At 37.7% G+C, this 21,257-nt stretch overlaps 1 protein-coding gene across 1 annotated transcript in view; it reads right to left on the minus strand.

Moving 5' to 3' along the window:
• LOC119425451 (CUB and sushi domain-containing protein 3) overlaps nt 1–21,257 on the minus strand; it is a 504,865-nt gene that overhangs the window by 382,885 nt on the left and 100,723 nt on the right. Inside the window, exon 2 of the mRNA XM_037692978.1 lies at nt 8,312–8,534. Coding sequence (XP_037548906.1) covers nt 8,312–8,534 — 223 coding nt within the window. The remainder of the gene's footprint in view (nt 1–8,311; nt 8,535–21,257) is intronic.

Consider the following 21,257-nt stretch of genomic DNA (forward strand, 5'->3'; position numbering starts at 1 on the left):
GTTACCACTGAAATAGCCGCTTTGCTCCACCAGAGAGTGATACTTTTGATAATATAACAAAAAAGATTTCAAGAATAGCTAAAGATTCTACTAAATGAACTGTAGCAAAATTATGTTTTCACTGTATTTAACATATCCCCTAAATTCTTAATATTTCTAAACATATACAGTATATGAAATTTAATGGTTACTGTCAGGACAAAGATACTAGCCAGATGCCAAAAACAGTAAACGTGGCTCCTTTATTCATGTGTTCAAGCACACACAGCAACAATGAGAATGTGCAAAACACTCTCGTCTTCATTTTTCACAATCTCTAGTGGTTAAATGTACATATGCACATTAAAATCAACGTTTTAGCAAATATATGTCCATTTTAGACTTTTTAAAAGCTGTTTCCTACCAAAACTACCATCTGGATGTACAAAGTAGATGAGAGGAGCAAACAGTGGAAAACAGTAATTTTGCTATTCATACATCTAAGCATCTAAGTGTGGACAGACTCTCAATCACCTTGTTTTATAACATCATACTACAAACCATTTTATTATCATCAAACTCATTCCTACCAATTAGTTCAACCTGAACCATATAAGCAGGCCTACAAGGCTCACGTAAGTGTTAAATTCCTAATATAGTTAATATGAGAATTTGTGAACAAGATCTATAATATACATAATGTTCATTTGGACGGGACACTCCACATCCAGACCTAGACACTAGTTCTTGTTGACATTTGATAAATTCAAGGTGTTCTCATCCATCCAGAACGCTGCTTAGATGTTGAGTTTCCTGAAAGGGAGCACCATCACATGGCACTATAACTGTGAGAATAGCACCATGCTGAGAGTGATTCATTCAGCTGAGCACATTATCAGAACATTTCTTTTCACCCAGCAAGACATTTCCGCAGCTAGAATAGGGCTAAGAACCCACCATATCATATGTGACACCTCATACCTCAACAATGAATCATTATGAATACTGAGGTCAGGTGGTCGAATCCACAAGCTCTTGAAAAACCTTTGATCATAAGGATTCATTATTCTTCAAAACTCATAACCAAATAAAAGTGTTTTAAGCGTGAGAATGGTACATACATAGATATAAACAATTAACACATTTTTAACACTTTAGAGGTTGAATAACTAAATACTTAACTTTCATCAATCACATAGTTTTGAACAATGGTTGAACGTTTCAAAAAACACATTTTCATTTGGACGGATGACAACGTCAAAGTAAGTTGTGGTTTTCACAGCAACAGTGAGTAACTAGAGAGTTCCTGTAGAAATTTTGATGGGGACTGCCATGTGGTGGCCATTTTTTTTTAAATTTGAATTGACAGTACTACGTGTTGGGGTTCGCTCTCAGCTACCATCTTACCGAATTTCAGCTCAATATCGTAAAAACATCAATGTGTTAAAGTCTTTTTTTTTTTCTTTTAAGCTATGATGGCCATCTTGGATTTTTTATTTGTATTCAGTGTGTGATGGGGAATGTTCTCAGCTATAATAACATCAAATGTCAGCACTATATGTGTAAAAAAAAAAAGCTGAATTAAAGCCATTTAAACTGCTTTGATGTAGAGCTGTTATTTCTAACCTGAAACCTGGCCCGGACCGACCTGGATTAAGGCCAGGCCTGGCTGTTATAATGTGTATAATGGGTGGGCCGGGCCGGTCTTGGGCTTTTAGTTAGGTCAGGATCAGCCGCAATCTAATTATCTAACATGGCCTGCCATACTTCCACAATCTGCGCGCGGCCATTTCGCCATAAGCTAACCGGCCTTGAAAGAGGTAAAAAGTTAAATTATGCTTCAGATGGGACTGTACTGCCAGGAAGTAATCCATCACCCAAATGGACGTTCATTCAGCCGCTGCACTCAGCAGACGCACGCGGCCGACGACCCAAACAGGTGAGATCCCAAAACAAACGCTTGTCAGAGCTGTCCGCGTGTCTCAGTAATTCAGAAGAATGCAGGCAGAAACGGGGTTTAAATGCTTTTTTATGGCCATTAAAGTTCAAACACACTCAGCTCCAAATCTTCTGCCGCTTTTATTCAGCTGTGCGCCCCGGACTGTTAATAACTAATTAAAAATGGTGGGGGGTTTTCAGGGTTTGGACCTGGAATTACTGTTAATTCGTCGAGTCGGGTGGGATTCGGAAATAAGGACTGTGGGCTGGAGCCGTGTCGGATCAGATTTTTTGGGCCGCAATGCAACTCTACTTTGGTGGCCAGCTTGGGTATTTTTGCAATTCAGTATTCAATGGGCATTTCTCTCAGCTGCCATCACACTAAATGTCAGATTAATATCTCTAAAAATGGCTGATTTAACCAAAACTCTTACAGCCACACCAGAAATAATGGCAGAAAATGACAGAAATGCCAAATTTTTGAAATATAATACATATGTATGTATATCTTTACAAATGTGGTGGTAAGAAGAGTTTGTTTGATGACAGAGTTTTGTTCAGAGACCTCATGTCTCTAGGTCATGTGACAGCTGAAGTTAGAGGCTGCTCAGAATTCTGTCAGTGTTTATCAATGCGAAAAATGGCATCTTTGTTTGCAAATTTTGTCACCATGGTAACTCAAAATACCAAAAAAAGGTAATAGCACACATCACAGTGCCGAGCCAGTCATTTTGATATAACATTTGTGGTGGTACACATCGCATTTCAGGCTGCATTAAAGTTAATATAAGAGCAAGACCCTTTCCAGGTGGATAACAATAGGTGGCTGCCATACTACATGGATCATCTCTACTTGATTTTAACCTCCAGACAATGAGTTTAAGGAGAGGATACTGTTTGTTTTAAATAGTTCTTTTTCTTTAATACCAAGCTCAGATTCAGGTTGCCTGTCATCCTGTACCAAAACCTTATTAGGCTTCAATATGCAGGAACAGTCACAAAATGTCACTGCGGCAGACTATCCAAAGTGTATTTAATAAATCCAGTAATTGGACAGGTGTTGATAAATTACACTGATGCAGCAAAAGTTGAAGGACAGGCAAGTGATGAAAGTTTATTAACCTGCATTCATATTTCATGGCAAGAAATGACAGAAAGGATTTCAGCGGTAATCACTTGGTTGATGAAAACAGGACTTACTATGGGTCAGGAAAGAAAAGACTATTCTGCAATGTTGGTGGTGAAGCAGACTTAAGGAGTTTATATGTCAAATATTGGCATTTATTGTCAAATGATGGTAAAATACATCAAAGCTTTAATGGAGGTCAGTGCTGATTTTATCAGTTATACGCACAAAAAGCTATCTAGAAGTTATGCATTATTTAAAAATGTCATTTTCCAGGTACAAGTTTAATAAACTGAAGGACAAGTAGACATTTACATGTCTTTGATTCATTATGTTCAGGTTATATTTTTGCACAGATTATATTATATTTATCTGCACATGTTATTTTGCACATTTCAGCTTGCCTTAGATAAACACCCTAAAATCTGGATCTGAAACTGAAGTTTTCCCATAATTAAAAATAATTAGGACAACTCTCTGTTGGTGGAACCCAACCAAAGGGACAAACTTTTTGGATATTGATCCTGTTCGACTAAAGCACACTAACTGGGCAAAGAGAGCTGAGTTTGATGTAACTAAATCAAACATCCTGCATAAAAAAAATCATTGGTTCCTAATCAAAATAAGACATTTTGCTCTTCTGGTGCAACAAAATGACTTTGAGCAGGGGAGAAGGTAATAAGAGCACACCACCAGATGTCAATGTGACAGGAGCATGACTGCAGGGAGGGAGAATCCATTCAGCATTGATCACCTGCAGAAGTGCTTTAAACTTTAATCCCAATTGTCTCTGGTTGTTTTTTAAGAACTACCAGGTGTAAAATGGCCACGGAAGATGCTGATGTTGGCAATACTCATTTCCACCAATGAAGCTGAGCACAAAACTCACAACAGAGATAACTACAGATTTTCTTTATCTTTTCATTCGTTGGCAATCTAAATTGCTCATACATTTGAGGGGGAAATAAAGGATTCAAGAACCTCACTGAAATTCTTAGAAAGGATTTCTTGTAATTATGCAGAAATCTGCAAACCTGCAATCTGAACTGTTACTTTAAAAGCGTGGAAAAGATTCTATGGCTCAAGTACAAAGAGCTCGTATGTGTAGAGGTGGTGGTTTTCTTCAGAATAAAAAACAAAGAGAGCAAGTTTCAGGTTGGATACACTTGATTCAAGGAATTAGTCCCACATGTCTTTTCACATTCACATAATCCAAAATAGAATTAAGTGTCTAATTTACAGTTGGTTGCTAATTCCCTTTCTCTCCTTCTCCTACATGTGCAATGGCTTAGAGCAAACCAGATCACTTTTTCTTTTTATGATAAAAGCTAAACAGTAAATCATTGTAGTCTTGCTGTAACTTGGTTTATAATTTGTTGTCTTTGTGTCCACAAATAACACTAAATTAATAGGGAAAACTCTGTTTTCAGTTAGCAGATTTAAATATTGTAATCATGCAACAAACGATTAAAACCCTAATATCAATGACCACTTCTGGGAGAAAATTAGTAATACTATGATATTATACTATTAGACTTTAGTTGGAATAAAAACACACAAGCTGTGGACAGTTTATGATTTTTTTTTTTTTTTTATGTTTTATTTTTATCATGCAAGGAACTCAATAAATAATTCAGTAATTATATTACATATCACCTGACCCCTGCCAGTGTTTTTCATTAAAACTGTTTTATATTAAGAAATTATGGAGTAGCCATTTTGATTAGACTTTAAAACTACAGTAGGAGCAATATTGCAACATGTTACATGATCTGTTGGATCTATTTGTGTTTAGACTATGTTCTGCGAATGACTATAAGCTACTAACACGCCTGATTTTAGCACAGTATCTGTAAAATCCTCTGAAGTAAAGCCATTTGTCGTGTAGGGTAATGTTTAGCTGTACTGATCATCTTAAATTGGGTTGACTCCAAAAATACTATTTTTTTCCTTTTGAGTTTCTTGAAATTTTTTCAACCTACCTGCTGCCTTTGGTTCAAAATGACCCACAGAGTCTTGGTTTTAATTAAACCAGATGCCCAATGTGTGATTTTAACATAAGGGCAGCAGGAGTTTTATAGATATTTTGCTAACAGACAAACAAAAGCAATTTTAATAGCTAGTGCCATGATTTCAATCAAGGATGTTTCTCAGTGGCTTGCAAGTAAGTGCTGGGGATAATGCTCAGCTACTACCACATTAATTTTGAACAGAATCTGAGTAAAACGGACAGTTATAGTTTTGTACTGTTGCAAACATTTTAAACCACAGTGACTCCAAAAGTTAATTACTTATAGATGTCAAGCCCCATATTACTTTTTGAAAGTTTAATTAAATTATTCAGTAATTCACGAGATTTTTTGCTAATGCTACAGACAAAATAAATACACAGCAATGGGCAATAGTGACATGAAACCCACGGTGGTACTGATTGAGCCTAAACAGGTTTTGTGCTTCACTGGGGCAGCACTCAGTTTCTTTAAATCATTTGTTCAGCTGTAGCAGCACTAACTGCAACAAACCAGCACCCATTAGAGTTCCTTTTCTTGTTTACTATAAAACAAAGCCTTCATGCTGTAAGCAATACCTGTATGTGCTTCTTTAAAGAAGATTCACTACAGGATTCACTTTATGATTCTGATTTAAAGATTACTAGTTGGGTCTTAAAGTGCCAATTTCATCTGTTTTCAGGGATAAATCGGTGCATGGTTCCTGCAAGGCTTTGACATGTTGAAACGTTAAAGAATCACAATAAATTAATCTGATAACTCAAACTGTCACCTGATGACTTTACTCCTGATAAGCAAATGCCAGTGTCCCTGGTTTCCCCTGTTAACGGGAAATGCAGAACCACAAGAATACACAAAAGGCAGAGAAAATGAAAAGTACTATTTCATCATCAGCTGTTAGTGGTTTTAGAACAACATGTCAAAGCGGTTTATTTCATCAGCGCACTAAAAAACACATTTCCTCTAGACTAGACTGATCAATGCTTTGCCCACTTTTCAATGTCGGCCAAATTTTCCAATTCTTTGAATATGATTTGTAGACAAAAATAAGTAAACTTGGAAACAGCTAGCAGCCACACTTTCGTGGTGGTTTTTATTGACATACAGCTGTCAGCTCTGAGAGAATTATGTTACAAAATAGCTTTTTTTTTTCTAGGAAGGCATTTGCATTAGATTGTTGAGTCTCTTGGTGTAGGAATACTGCAATAACTGTGAATTATCACAAAATTATTTACTTTTGGTAATCAGGACTGGACTGAAAGCATGTAAAAATTAAGTCAAGTCCTCTGGACTGGTTCAAAAAAACAAAAAAAAAATTGTTTTGTCTTTCATCTGAAAGACTTCTTCAGTAGTTTACTAACTAGTTTGAGGAAATCCTGGCCAAAATAGTTCAAAATATCCTGATTCATGCTCAATAATCCAGGTAGAAAAATATTTTAAAAAGTTAAGTCTGATCCTCTGGACAGGTTCAAAAAACAAAAAACAAAAATGTATTAAAAATGTTGAACTATTTGGGTCAGGATTGCCTCAGTCTAGTTAGTAAAAGACTGAAGACGTCTTTCAGATGAAAGATGAAACTTTTATACATTTTTCTTGTTTGTTTTTTTGAACCTGTCCAGAGGACCAGGCTTAACTTTTTTTTAGACTTTTCTACCTGGATTATTGAGCATGCATCAGGATATACTGAAAGCAGATGTGTCTGCAACACACAAGATCAGAACAGTCTGGTACCAGAATAGTAATCTCAGCAAACACATAATACTGAACACATTACAGTATTTTTCAGACTATAAGGTGCACTTAAAATCCTTTAATTTTCTCAAAAATAAACAGTAAGCTTTAGAATCCGGTGCACCTTTTGTATGAAAACAGACCCGTTCATTGATATTGCGCCTTATAGTCTGAAAAATACATAATATTATTTAGGTTTACAGTATTAAGACAAAGTCACAACTTTGTTGTGTCTGTTGTTGCCTGATGCAAGTTCAAGGTGACACAGATTTACAAGATTTTTTTTATTCTTTTAAGTACCTTTCGAATCCTCAGAAAGTTTGACATTTAGTTACACTGCCTGACCAAAAAAAAAGTTGCTACAAAAAAGGTCACTAATATTTTACTGAACCACCTTTAACTTTGGTTATGGCATGCATTCACTGTGGCATTGTTTCAATAAGCTTCTGCAATGTCACAAGATCTTTTTCCATCCAGTGTTGCATTAATTTTTCACCAAGATCTTACATTGATGACTAGGCACTAGGCATGATGGGTGCATCACTTCACCTGCCTCTCTTCTACCCTGATGCACCCAGCACTCTGGAACAGGGTCAGTATGGACTCATCAGATCACATGACCTTCTTCCATTGCTCCAGAGTCCAATCTTTATGCTCCCTAGCAAATTGAAGCCTTTTTTTCCCCAGTTAGCCTCACTGATTAGTGGTTTTCTTAAGGCTACACAGCTGTTCAGTCCCAATCCCTTGAGTTCTCTTCACATTGTGCATGTGGAAATGCTCTTACTTTCACTATAAAACATAGCTCTGAGTGATACTGTTGTTTTTCTTCCATTTGAGTTCACCAAACGTTTAAGTGATCGCCGATCACGATCATTCAAGATTTTTTTTCCGGCTACATTTCTTCCTCGAAGACGATGGGTCCCCACCACCCTTCCAGTTTTTAATAATGCGTTGGACAGTTCTTAACCCAATTTTAGTAATTTCTTCCATCTCCTTAGACGTTTCCTCTGCTTGATGCATACCAGTGATTTGACCCTTCTCAAACAGACCAACATCTTTTCCACGACCTCGCCATGTGTCTTTCAACATGGTTGTTTAAGAAATGAGAAGCAGCTCATTGCACCAGTTGGGGTTAAATAACTTGTTGCCAGCTGAAAGATAATCGTCCATGCAGTAATTATCCAACAGGAGGCTCGTACCTATTTGCTTAGTTAAATTCAGGAGGTGACTTTTTTTGGTCAGGCAGTATAGTAAACATTTTTGAAAGTATGTTTTGTTACAAATGAACAACAAAGCTAACACTGCTAAGCAACTTAAGGCACTTCTGCAATAGTTGTAAGCACAAGCACATCAACAACCAGTTAGGGAAGCAAACTACTTTCAGCTGAGAGCAAGGTCAGCACTGCCAGAACTAGAAAAGGAAAAATTGTCCAATCTTCACCCAAGTCAACAGATTCAGCTAATTCAAAACAAAGACACGTGTTCATTAGAAAATGTACACGTCAAAAATCAAAATTGCTTTTCCTACCTGGTCCTGAAGTTAGCAGGGTGTGGGTGTCCATCATACAAGGACAGGAAGTCATATTCTTCTTCTATGGCAAATGACAAGAAGGTGAGCTGAATTCTACTTCCTTCTTCTCCAACAATGACCCAGGTGCAGTTTGCCCCGTTGGGGTAGCCATAGGGAAAGCCGGGTGACTCTATACTGCCATTACGGCCTTTTAGTGTACCCCCGCAAGTGTAGATAAAACCTGTAAGGAAAAGACACAAAACCAAATTTTGAGACCAACAGGGAACACTTTAGCATCAACTTATTGTAGCTAATAGCTGAATTGTGCATGGAGAGACAAAGTTGGATTTAATGGTGTAACAGTTCCAACACTGAATAAACAGAAAGGCATCACACTTGCATAAAAGTCCCCAAATGAAATAACAGCTCTGCACTTGTTATATAAATGAAACAAGTATTGATGAAAACATCTACAAGTCAGCATGGGCAACTCTAAGTAGGTTGGTTTAATTTGAATGTCCTGCTTTTTGATGCCTATATAAAACATTGATTGGGCACATGTGCAATAACTACAACCAATACAAGGATTTACCAGAACATCTTGCAGTGCAGCTCCAGAAGCTTCAGATATCTGAAGCTCGAGCTGTGACCAGCTACATAATCTTTTCACATCACACTCCCTCACAGCAAGGGCAAAGGCCAGGATCGGTTTTCAGAGCAACACCAACAAGCGCTGGCGCTCTCATTCAGCATGGATTATTTGAACCCAGGTCCCCCTACTGACTGGGAAACTCTGTTGCCTCTGAGCAAGTCTTCCAGCTGACTTTAGAGGCGAAATCAATACGCGAACAGAGCATTCCCTTGGACTCGCCCTGAGTGCCTCCACAAGATCAAACGCTGGCTATGCCTTTGTTTTGGCCCATCAATTAGCCTCCCGACGTGTCCGAATCGACAAGTCAGCTTTAGCGTTTGAACGTGACTCAGCGTTATATGAGTGAACAGCATTTACTTAATGTTTTAAGGAGATATTCATCTACAGTAAGTTCAAGGCAGAAAATCAACTGCAAAATGACGCAGCTCCCTGAACACAAACGCTTGGTGGTATCTGTCGGAAGAAAAAGAACAAATACTATATCCTAATGAGCTGCAGGCTCTTTATTACAACTCTTGGTATGTGGTGATAGGTGAGGGCGGAGGCAACAGTAGCTGCTGAATCCCAAAAAATATGACCGTGATGAATGGAATCTGTAGGCAATTAAGTAAGTTACATAATATTTCCCCTAATTGGCACACTTTTGTTCTTGATGTGTACATTAAATGTCAATAAAACTAAACGGGAGTGCTGACTGCTTTATAGAAAGATAAAAAAAGTAAAAATCTATCAAAATATCTTGTGAGATAGTGACACTATGCATTTAAAGTACCTGTGACCTGTAATAAATATGAATGATTTTTTGAAAAGATAATAATGTACTGCAAAAAATAACTTATGCCACCAAGAAAACAGTTGGTGAGATATTTTCATGTACAGTAGCAGGACGTGATAATAAAGGGGTACGCCTGCATGTGTACAGAGCGTTTCAGTGGTTAACACAGACACAGAAGAAGAATTTGATGTTTCACTGGGTTATTATGAGTCACTATTAGAGAAATGCAAAGAATAGTCAGAGTTTGTGTAAAAGAAAGACCAGGTACTTCCCTTTTTCAAAGAGTACCTCTGTCATCACTTCCTGTTTCACTTTAGCTGAGCTAAGTTCAAAATAAAATATGTCATTTATGTGACAAAATGGGTAAAATCATGCAAAATATGTGCCTTAAGTATTACGATATTTTATTTCACTTTTTGTTAGGAAATACATGTCACATGCACTGAAGGAGATATTTTAACATAAAAATCAACCTGCCTTATTAAAAAATACTCAATGTATGTTTGTTCTTAATGTCCTTGAACTTCCCAGCCCTAATTGATCTCCTCTGAGTGCAAAGCTCAAATCAGGATGATGATCCCCCTGTGTTTCATGTTTATGAGCCTCATTATTTACCACGGCAGCCAGGGCCACAGGGACAGCGGGGCAATCGCACTGGATGCTTTTCAAACCAATTATCCGAGACAGAACCCCAACAAAAAAAAAAAGTGTGTGCATTCAGATATATGTGTGTGTTTGTTTTTAAGAATGTGTTTCTCTCCAGCCCTTGTTTACCCTGACAATTCCTGGACAATTACAGTAACAGATATAATGACCAATGGCAGTCTGGGCTACAATTAAGGGCTAATATATCTATCCCTTCACAACCAATCAAATACAAGATGCTAAGAAACTGGAAGAGACAGGCAGAGCCATTTTAGAGAATAGTACTGTGCAAATACTGTAAGTATGTCCCTGCTACACTGTTTTGCCACTGGCTCTCCTACCAGCCTATTCCTATAAACACTGTGAAGACCAAGCACGGCATAAAAAAACCCAGAAAGATAACTGAACTGTCATGTTTGCCCAATCAGGACACAAGAGAGTGTATTTGGTTCCAAGCAAAAGTAGAATTTTTATGTCTGAATAAATATCTATGCTGGTACTATCGGAGGGCAACGCTATTCACACAGAATTGAAGCGAAAGTTCAAATTTTTTGAAAGGGGAGTTCAGTGGAAATGTTTATAACAATTTATATTTTACTGCTTGTAGCTCTCTGGATATCTTGAGTTTGGAGAAACAAAGTTTGATTTTGGACAAAATGACTAACTACTAGCTCAAAAGGACCAAAGTTAAAAGTTACGTTTATTTAACTATGCTATATAAAACAAACTTTATCTTTTTGTTCTTCTTCTTTCGGCTTTTCGCTCTTCAGGGGTCACCATGAGTCATCCTCCGCCATCTCGATCCTCATTCCAACTACCTCTATGTCCTCTCTAAGTGCATCCATCTTTGGCCTTCCTCTTTGTCTTTGGCAGCTGCATTTCTAACATCCTTCTACCAATATACCCACTGCATACTGAAAGAAGGATGATAGAAATGTAACTGCCAGGAAAAAGACAGAGGAAGGCCAAACTGGAGATACCTGTATATGGATGCATATGCAATATAAAATAAACTTAAATTGTCAGTTCTCATTACATGGCTATTTACATAGAATCATGTGGTCCTTTTAAAGCTCAGCTAGCAGCAGCAGCTAGTTGGGGTGCTTACTGCAGGAATATCATTATTTTTTACCAATATAAATTATGTAACGCAAAATGACAGAAAAATAAAAGGAATTTGAAATGGTGTTTGTGTGGACCACTGCAAAACATTCAAGAATGAAGGAGTTTTAGCCATCACTCACTTATGTCTTGGCTCTATTAATTATTTATTTATTAACCTTTATTTAACCAGGAAAATCCCATTGAGATCACATCTCTCTTTTGCAAGGCAGGCCTGAGCCTGAAGGCAGACTAACATGCGTGTTTTTGTACTGTGGGAGGAAACTGGAGTACCCGGAGAAAACCCAAGCAAGCACGAGAAGAACATGCGAACTCCACACAGAAAGACCCCAGGTCCAACCGGGGATGGAACCCAGTGCCTTCTTGCTGTGAGGCAACAGTGCTAACCACTAATCCATCGTGCTGCCAATTTATTACTTTTTAGATTGTCCACCATTCCATCTTTGAAAGCAATAATTTAGATTTGTTGAAGCAGGGTTTTACGAAATGACTAGCTGAATTCAAAATGACAGAATCAAACTCTTTTATGCTAAACTAAGGTCATAAAAGCTTTTTGTAAAACACTGCTTCAACAAATCTAAACTATTACTTTCAAAGGTGGGATGGTGAACAATGGGGGCAATTTACAAAGTAATAAATGCAAGCGTTTACGTCAAAGAAACATGTTTATACAGCATGGATTTGAGTATTGTTTTTTTTTTTTTATTGATATGCATATATAATATTTTCAACAGTGCCTTTATAAGTTTGGCAAAGCTCCAAATTAGGCCCAATCGTAGACCCACACAGAAAAACAAGATGAATTTCATTACAGGTTGACTGTCACTCAGGTATCTAAGAGGCTGTATCTAAATAGGGTAACTTCATTAAATCGAAAAGCCGGGATACAGGACAGAGCGAATAAAGAGAGCTAAGTGGCGACGAACGGGCAGAGACTGAAGGCAGAATAAACATTGAGAAAAGGAGCGAGTTCCCTCTCGTTCATCATTGTGCAGGAATGAAAGGATGATTCAGGACTCCTCACTTGGAGGGACAGAGGTGAGAGAGGAGAGGGGGATGAGGTAGAAAAGTGAAGAAAAGGAAGCGAGACTTCTAATTATGCTGAATACGAGAACAAAACGAACAACCCCTACACACAAGCACATGGTTTGAACAAACAAACAAAAAAAACCACTTATCATTAATAAAGAAGTAAAAAAATATATATATATTCGAAAACGTTTTGTGTTCAGATTTTTTGTCATCCTTGGAATCCATGTTGGGGACGTTGCCACCTCGCTCCACAAACAAGCACCATACAATCTTTTATATAGACACTTGCAGATGCTCAATTCTAAATGGATTATGGGCGGGAATTAATTTAAAGCAGGATTCCCCCCCAAAGACCTAAACTGAAATGCTAATTTGCAAGCAGTAAAAGATTTGTAGTTGGACTCGGTAGCTCCCAGGTGTGAATCCATGCACTGGTGCTAATGAGGAACAGGGTTTAACTGGAAAAGAGCATGCGTGCTCAGCAAAAACCTCCCTGGATAAAAGACGCTTAAAGACAAAGACGAAAATCTGCTTCGTGAATTGAGCGGATTTAATGAACCTTCGTCTGCAATATATAAGCTTGATCTCGTTCCTCAAAGTAATGGCTTATATTGAATTAACGAGTGGCTTACATTGGCACTTTTAATGCCTTTTTGAAGACAGTCTGTGTTTTGTTGTACATCTTAGACAGCGGTTAGTTATATTTTTTCGTGTGACGCTTTAACTGGTTCATCAAAAGCTCAAACTAAATAAATATTTTTTGTTCTGAACGTATAGGATTTTTTAGTCCCTAAATGAGAGTTGAACTGATAGATCTGAATTGCTGATGAACAAAAAGCAATGTCTTTTTTTACGTGTGTTGTATTGGAGCTGCGTTTTTTTTTATGCAGTGAAACTACACTGAAAATGAGAGTTTGTCTTCTTCCATGTCTGGTACTGAGGTCAGATTTCTTTATCTGTGTCACTAATACCTTTTTGTGAAACTATTGATCTAAATTACTGCCTGATTTCTGTAAATGTTTCTTTTTTTTTTGCACTAGAAACAAGTGCATGTTCCAAATTCACTTGACAAATTATGCAAAAAAAAACAAAAAAAAAAAACTGTGACTTATATGCCGGAAAATATGGAAGTTGTTTTTTTGCCTAATTGTTTAAATAAACAATTTTAGAACTGTTTGCTTTAAAAATTTATGATTTTTTTATATATATATATATCTCATTATGTAAACATCATTGCAAATCACTGTTATAACTTAAATGTCATTTCAGAACAGAATTTTTAACTTATGTTGGACAATGGACAATTAATTCATTTTTTTTTAATAGTAAGTTCCCAGAACTTGCACAGTGTGTCTTATATTTTGAGAGAAGAATATTTTGTGTGTTATCGCTATTCGTTTAAAATAAACTCAAACAGCAGCACAAACTTAAATATGTTTTAGTTTTTTTTCCATATTCATACATAACACAATTTTGGACTGACACTTTAAATTTCAAAGAAATGCAACAGCGAGTCCTCTCATGTGCGCTTCACTCAGCTGGTGCAGGCGGAGGAACGCTGGAGAGCTAGCAGCTCTGATCGCAATGAATGAATGGATGGATGGATGGATGGATGGATGGATGGATGGAAGGATGGATGGCACCACGCTGCCCAGGCGAAATTAAACTATATTGATCATTGAATAAAGGCATAATAAGCGCGACAGGACAGAGGTGATGCATAATAAATGCGACATATGCCAAAGCAACTTATACGATTTTTTCCCTCTTCCTGATGCTTTTTTGACTGATGTGACTTACACTCCAGAGCAACTTATATGCTGTGGAAAATATGGAAGATAAAGATTTCTTTACTCTTTGAATTCCTCTTTAAAGCAGAATGTTCTCCTTGAATCATGCTGTTTTAAAGCTTCTTCCTCATTGGTCTAATTTTTCAGACCCAAAGGCCACAATGATCTAGTTCTTCATAGTTTATGTTAACAGATTGATTATTCCTGTGCTTTATTCATTCAACCTTTATTTAGACAAGTTAGTCCCACTGAACCTCGAGAACTCATTTACAAGAAAGACCTGAAAGCCTGACTTTTAAGTCTTAGCAAAAGTCATAACTGAATATAAATTATCATAAAATGACAGACGTTATGATATCAAAATAATGCCTTTAATGTCAGCTATATTGATACAGCAAGAAAATATGACAGCAGTTATTTAATTAAGACTGAATTCTGAGAGAATAAAAGTACAGATTTACTGAAGTTGATTGGTGAACACATAAATCATTGTTTCCTTCACTGGAACAAAACCTGTGGCATTTTGAAGTATACTGGGGATCCTTATGTTCTACTTGTCTCCATCAGAGCTGTGTGAGTAGGCGTGAACATGCGTTGTAAATAATAAGAGTGATGCATTACACTAATCACTAAAGTTCTGTCTCCATTAAAATGCATTCCCAGTTTCATTCTATCCATATGCCTTCTTTTATGTTTGCTATTTGTTTCGCTCTTGATTCATCTCTTTTTTCGTTTCCATTTCACTTTTAGCAAATTTGTTTAAAAGGATAATTTGTCTCTGTAGCTCTTATTTATGAATAATAGTCCCTATGGAGCAAATTGACCAAATAAAATACTGCAGTCAGCCTTTTGATCAAAATGGCACTAAAGCTTCATTGTGTGAACAGACTTCACAGTGAAGGGTAATTTCAGTTTGTTGTACATGTCTTTGTAAATTGTGTCCCTGTCCACTGTAACACTGTTTGCAAAGCAAAGGTTCTCTGCTGTCATCCATGAGCAAACAGTCTTTTTGTTGAAAACAGAGATTTTTATAAATGCCTTCCAAAGTGAAGATTGAAAAACTCAGAACTCAGATCTTATACGTGGCTAAAATAGCAGCTAACGCTAACTAACCAGTAAAGCCTTGCTAACCACATTAAATAAAATACTTAATACCATAACCAAATATTTTACTCTAAGATCAAAGCAAGCGGACAATACGCCAGATTTAACTTTAGGTCAGACAACTTAAATTATTTTATCAGTTGCTAGTTGGCTTTAGTGCTACAGCTAGTTAGCTTTAGCTTGACAGCTAGCTCACAGCCGGTCCATTTGAGAACAATGCATTGTTTAACAAAGCCACTGACGAGATATAAACACATACCAATGGGCTGAAAATGTTTTAGGAACAGTGAGAATCTGCTGTCACTGACATTGTTCTTTAGCCCTGGCAGAGGCGTAGTTTTGCTTTCACCATACGGGGGGCCCAAAGCCCTCAGCTGGGGGGACCATCATTAAAAATCCCAGATTCAGACTCTCAACTACTTCAAGCATGGGAAATGCCAGACAGTAAATGTTTTTAATCACGGTACCAACTCTTTTTTTATGTAAACAATGTTACTAATTGAACTTTTATGTGTGTGAATGTTTTTGTTCTGTGCACTGTGATAACGTATGTTGTGACTTGGCACTATATAAATAAACTGGATTGAATTGAATTGGTATATATTTGTGCACTGAGCAAAGAGACATAAAAAAGTTGAATGAACCTTTTTTTTGCTTATGGCTCCTGTTTAGTGGCAAAATAAACACGGTTGCAATGAAAATTTAGTCATGTGCTGAAAAAGTAAATAATGTGAAGAGATGGAACGGGTTCAGAAGTAAACAGATGATTCAAATCACTGTCGATGCTATCGCTACCTACTGGTCTAGGTTCAGTATTTCAGGGTTTTTTTTTCCATCATTTTTCTGAATAGACTATTTTCCAACCAGTTTCTTTGGATACAATGTAAGAGCAATGGAAATACAGTAAAAAGGGGGGTGGCGGGTGAGGGGATGGACTAACAGAGAGATAGATAATCCAAAATTTAAAAGGGATGGTTGAATACATCGTGGAGTGGCAGGGGCAGACAGGGAGAGCACAAGTAAAGAAAGAGAGATAGCAAAGGCAAAAAGTACAATAGAGAGAGACAGCAAGAGAGAGTAAGCATGTTTGAAATGTCCCATTGGTTCCTGCTGTCAGGAGCACTTGTCAGCCAAGAATTAGACTGCTCCACGCTGCCGGTGACTGACAGTTGGCCCGCGGTCTAGACTATACCCTGGAGTGGTTGAGGCTAAATAAGGGAAATGCCTAGAGAGAAACAGAGAGAACACACCGGGCTGAAAATCAATTTATAACACTGTCAGTCAGAGGCAGGAGGGGACGATGGGATAGAGATAAGCAGGGAGAGAAGGAGAACAAAGAGTGAGACAGGAGGACACAGATGAAAAGACAAAGACTTTTTTTTTTTTAGAAAACAGTAAACAAATGGGACTGATTGAGAAGGAAGGAACACACTTGAACCTTGTTGTGAGGGAGTCAGAGAGTAAGAGGAGGTGAACAGGGAGAACCATGACTCAGCTGCAAACATTCGATGAAGCTACAGCAGTTGACTCTTTAATTATTAAACCAGAGAAAAGAAATAAAGCTATACTGAAATTCTCGAAAATACGTGTCTCGAGAGTTTAACGTATGTGAAAACTCCAGTGCTCTAAACACATTGGACTTAAAGTAATAGTTAAAAATAGTTTGCCCTACCTGTAGAACAACCTCAGTTTGGTGAAAAAAAACCCAACTTTAATTCAGACTAGACCGACAAGTTTTTGGCTAATCTGAGTTTAGCTGACATCAAAGTTGTCGTATTTTAACAATTACAATAAATATAAGAAAAATCATGGATTAATGTGAACATTCCTTTGTAAACATTTACTCTGACAGTCAGTCAACAAGTAATCATGTGATATTGTTTCTGAAAGTGATCCACACTGCAGTTGTAGCTAGTTGTGGACCCATCGACCCATCCATTATCTTTAACCGTTCCTTCCTTTTCGGGTTGCGGGGGGTCACTGGCGCCCATGTCCAGCCATCACTGTGCAAGAGGTGGAGTACACCCTGGACAGGTCTCCAGTCCATCCCAGAGACAAATGAGACAAACATCCATTCGCTCTCACATTCACACCTAGGGACAATTTAGAGTTACCAATCAGTCTAACATGCATGTTTTTGGTCTGTGGGAGGAAACCAGAGTACCTGAAGAAAACCCACACATGCATAGAGAGAACATGCAGACTCCACCCATTAAGGTATCAGGTCAGAACCAACGGCATTCTCACCGAGAGGTGGCAGCTGCTAGTCATTCATTCAACCTTTACTTAAACAGATAAATCACATTGAGCCTCGAAGACTCATTTACAAGTGAGACCTGTTTGACCAGAAAGGAAAAAGTGGTGAAAAATGACACATAGGGTTTGGAGACAAAAAAACAAATCTTAACACGCTCTTAATTTTTGGTTGAAGGTTAACCACCAGCTGGTTGTGCAATCAATAAGTACAAAATGTCATTAAGTAATGCAAAACGTTTCGACCCCCATCCAGAGGACTTCCTCAGTCTACGGCCTGCCAACCAGATCTGTCCCATAGGTCGCCTGTCGACAGATCTGGTTGGCAGGCTATGCACTGAGGAAGTCCTCTGGATGGGGGACGGAACGTTTCTCACTTAAAGAAACTGGTCCAGATGACGCAATTTAACCTTTTTTGTTGCTGATAATTAAAATTTACACACAAAATCCACTCAACCACTTGCTTGCTTGCTTGACTTGTTATAAAAAATGATTGCAACTTTCTAAATGGGCTTTTAGTGTTGTGCTCTGCCTCCGGTGAGTTCTGCTCAGGCATTCCTCCCAGATGGGGGAGCCCCTCTTGCATAGAATCTCCAAGGTATTCCCTAATGCTCCACGCTGAACTCCAGTCGGAATACCACACATTTATAATGAATGAGTTGTTTGGAGTGATCTTGTGTTGTCAGTTTAATCACGTTTTAAAACTATATTTATGAGATTTGATGCTTACAGCAATGTGCAATCTTCTACTACCAACTCTAAATGCCAGTTATTAAAGAAGACACTTTAATTATCCCAACTTGTCTGTAAGCAAAAACAGAGATGCTAGAATTTAATAAAGGACTCTAAAGAAGACCAGTTGAGTGCCTCCCTGCTCGAGCATCAACATAAACCTAAACAGATGTGAATGTTAGATTAAAACAGGGATTACAGTCAAACTCCACTGATGTAAAACATTAACATTTTACAAGGAAAAGTGAGGCTAAGGAAGGAAATAAGATATTGCCTCTGTGATCAGACTGTCTTGTACGATGTTAAATTCTTGAATAAAATAAATGCAATGTACATTTATGCCTCACTGTTATTAGCTCCTTGCAATGTAGCCACATGCATTGCACTTTAAAAGCAAAGAGAATGGTTGCATCATACGTTTCTGTAGTTGTAAAGTAATATTGCAATATTTGGTAACAGCTATGGCAGAAACAAAAAGCATTTACATGCAACAGAGACTCCTGTGACAAATATACAGTCATCTTCACGTCAAGAAAAGCAATTTTCCCATGCAGGTTTTCTGTAGAGTGCAAATGAATTTAAATTAAATGGAATGCATCAGGATTGTGTCCTCTTGGTGACGTGTAGAAACATAGATTTACTGAGGCCATTTAAAATTCTGAAGGGCTTTTATACCCTCCTGGAAAACTATTGGTAAGTGCCATAAATAATCCCACACTTCATTGTTACTTTCTGCTTAATGCCGTTTCACCTTAATGCATTTTCATTTTAAATGTGATTACCCTTTCAAATCTAAAAGACATCTCCTCGGCTGTTTAGTGTTCTTCGCAGCTGTCCTGTAATAGTTGTTGTTTTACTCCTCATGGAAAACCAATCGAAGCTCTTTCACTTGACTATATATATATATATATTATATATATATATATATATATATATATATATGTATATATATTCGTTGAAAGCTGACACTGATTGCTGTTTTCGCTGTTCATTTGTAACATCAGTGGAATCAGACATGTGCCGTACTGTATGTGCCTGTATGTAAACACTAAAGTCCAATTTAAAGCTTGCTCATATCAGAACGAAGCAGCACTCTGGATCACTTGGAATCATTTGAGGGATTTTTTTAGACACATTTTGCTTTTACGCAACTGTCCTGCCTGCAAGAGATTTGAAAATTCAGTCTGAAATAGCAATAAAGCAATTTGTGTAAGTAGATCATTGTTACCTTTTCCGTCACTATCAAGTTTGGGATTCTTTTCATCCATCCCTTTTCTTTACCCACTAGTTCTTTTTGGGTTACGGGGAGTTAGAGCCTAATAAAAGCAGTCACCGTGTCAGAGGCGGGGGACACTGGACAGGTCTCCAGTCCACCACAGGGACACAGAGACAAAAGAGACAAACAGCCATTCCCTCACGCTCGCCTAGGGACAATTAGGAGCTACCAAAGAAACTAGCATACATGTTTTTGGTCTGTGAGAGGAAACTGCAGTATCTGAAGAAAATATGCAAATTCCACCCAGAATGTCCCAAGTCAGGAGGGAGTTATGATCTTCATGCACAGAGGTGATATTTCTGACCACTGTTTCACCATGCCACCCATTATACAGCTATTAATGCATAAATATGTTACTTTTCCTGCAGGAAAGGCCCTAAACTGGACCAAAATAATTAAGTTATAGCTGCTGCCACCACTGCATTGTTTGTGCGAACAAACAAGAACTACACAGATTATAGTATTATTTTCAAAAATGTTCTTTTTTTTTGTTCGTTTGTTTTTTTAATATTTGCTTGTGTCTATTATGTAGTCAAATTTATAGAGCACATTTAAAACAGAAACTGTTATCAAGGTGCTTAACAATAACATCAACGGGAGTAAAATTAATGAAAAAAAAAACCCACACACTAATGATAATACTGAATTATTAATTAAAAGCATTAAAAACATAGGAACCCAGAACAAAACAAATATACTAAATCAACTCACACTGTATGAAATGCCAGAGAAAACATGTTTTTTAGCAGAGACTTGAACACAGGAAAAGAGGTGGCTTGACTAATGTTGGGAGCATGGGCGTCAGAAGCATCTGTAATGTGTGGGGGGCACTATACTGTGTGTGTGTGTGTGTGTTATGTGTGTGTGCGTGCACACCAGTGTACAAAAAAGCAACATTTCATCTAGATTTCCTTACTTTATTTCCATCTAAAGCATGTTTCTCACCAAGTTTGTTTAAATTCAGCAGTTTTAAAGACATTTCAATGCACGTCAACACACATCCTCAGATCGGTACTATTTGTGTTTATAGAGAAATAAAAATCATCACCACTGGACTTTTTTTTTTAACTTGTGTTCAACACTCATCGAAATGATGTTTCTCATAAAGTTTGAGGACAATAAGGTGTGAGGTTTTAAAGACATTTCAATTTTAATGCACCTGAACACACAGCGTCTCTTACACCTGCAGCGTCTTACAGCGTCACAGTTGCTGCTAAGCTAACATGCTACAGACGTAGTGCTGCACTTCTCTCAAGCATCTTTCTAATCATGTACGTATGTTTATGATCAACCCCTCGGTCAACAACTGCCCGCACTACACTCACTGAGCTGGCGAGCGAGCAACACAGAGGTGTCTCCACCTTCTCCACCTGTGAGCGTTCTCTGCCGAGGCAGGAGGAGACGCACAGAAACGCTGCTGCTGCAGGTTGCTGGAGAGTTGGAGGTAAACAGGAAAACATGGAGTGGATTTTTTTTGTGGTATGAGTATTCTCCAATTAATCAAGTGGAATGGATTCATTCACGAAGAAAGAGAAACTCCGCCGACAGAATTAATGTTTCATAGTAAAAGTGGAGGGGTCCAA

The sequence above is a fragment of the Nematolebias whitei genome, chromosome 19 (genome assembly GCF_014905685.2).
Source record: "Nematolebias whitei isolate Nwh7 chromosome 19, NemWhi1, whole genome shotgun sequence".
Classification (NCBI taxonomy): Eukaryota; Metazoa; Chordata; class Actinopteri; order Cyprinodontiformes; family Rivulidae; genus Nematolebias; species Nematolebias whitei.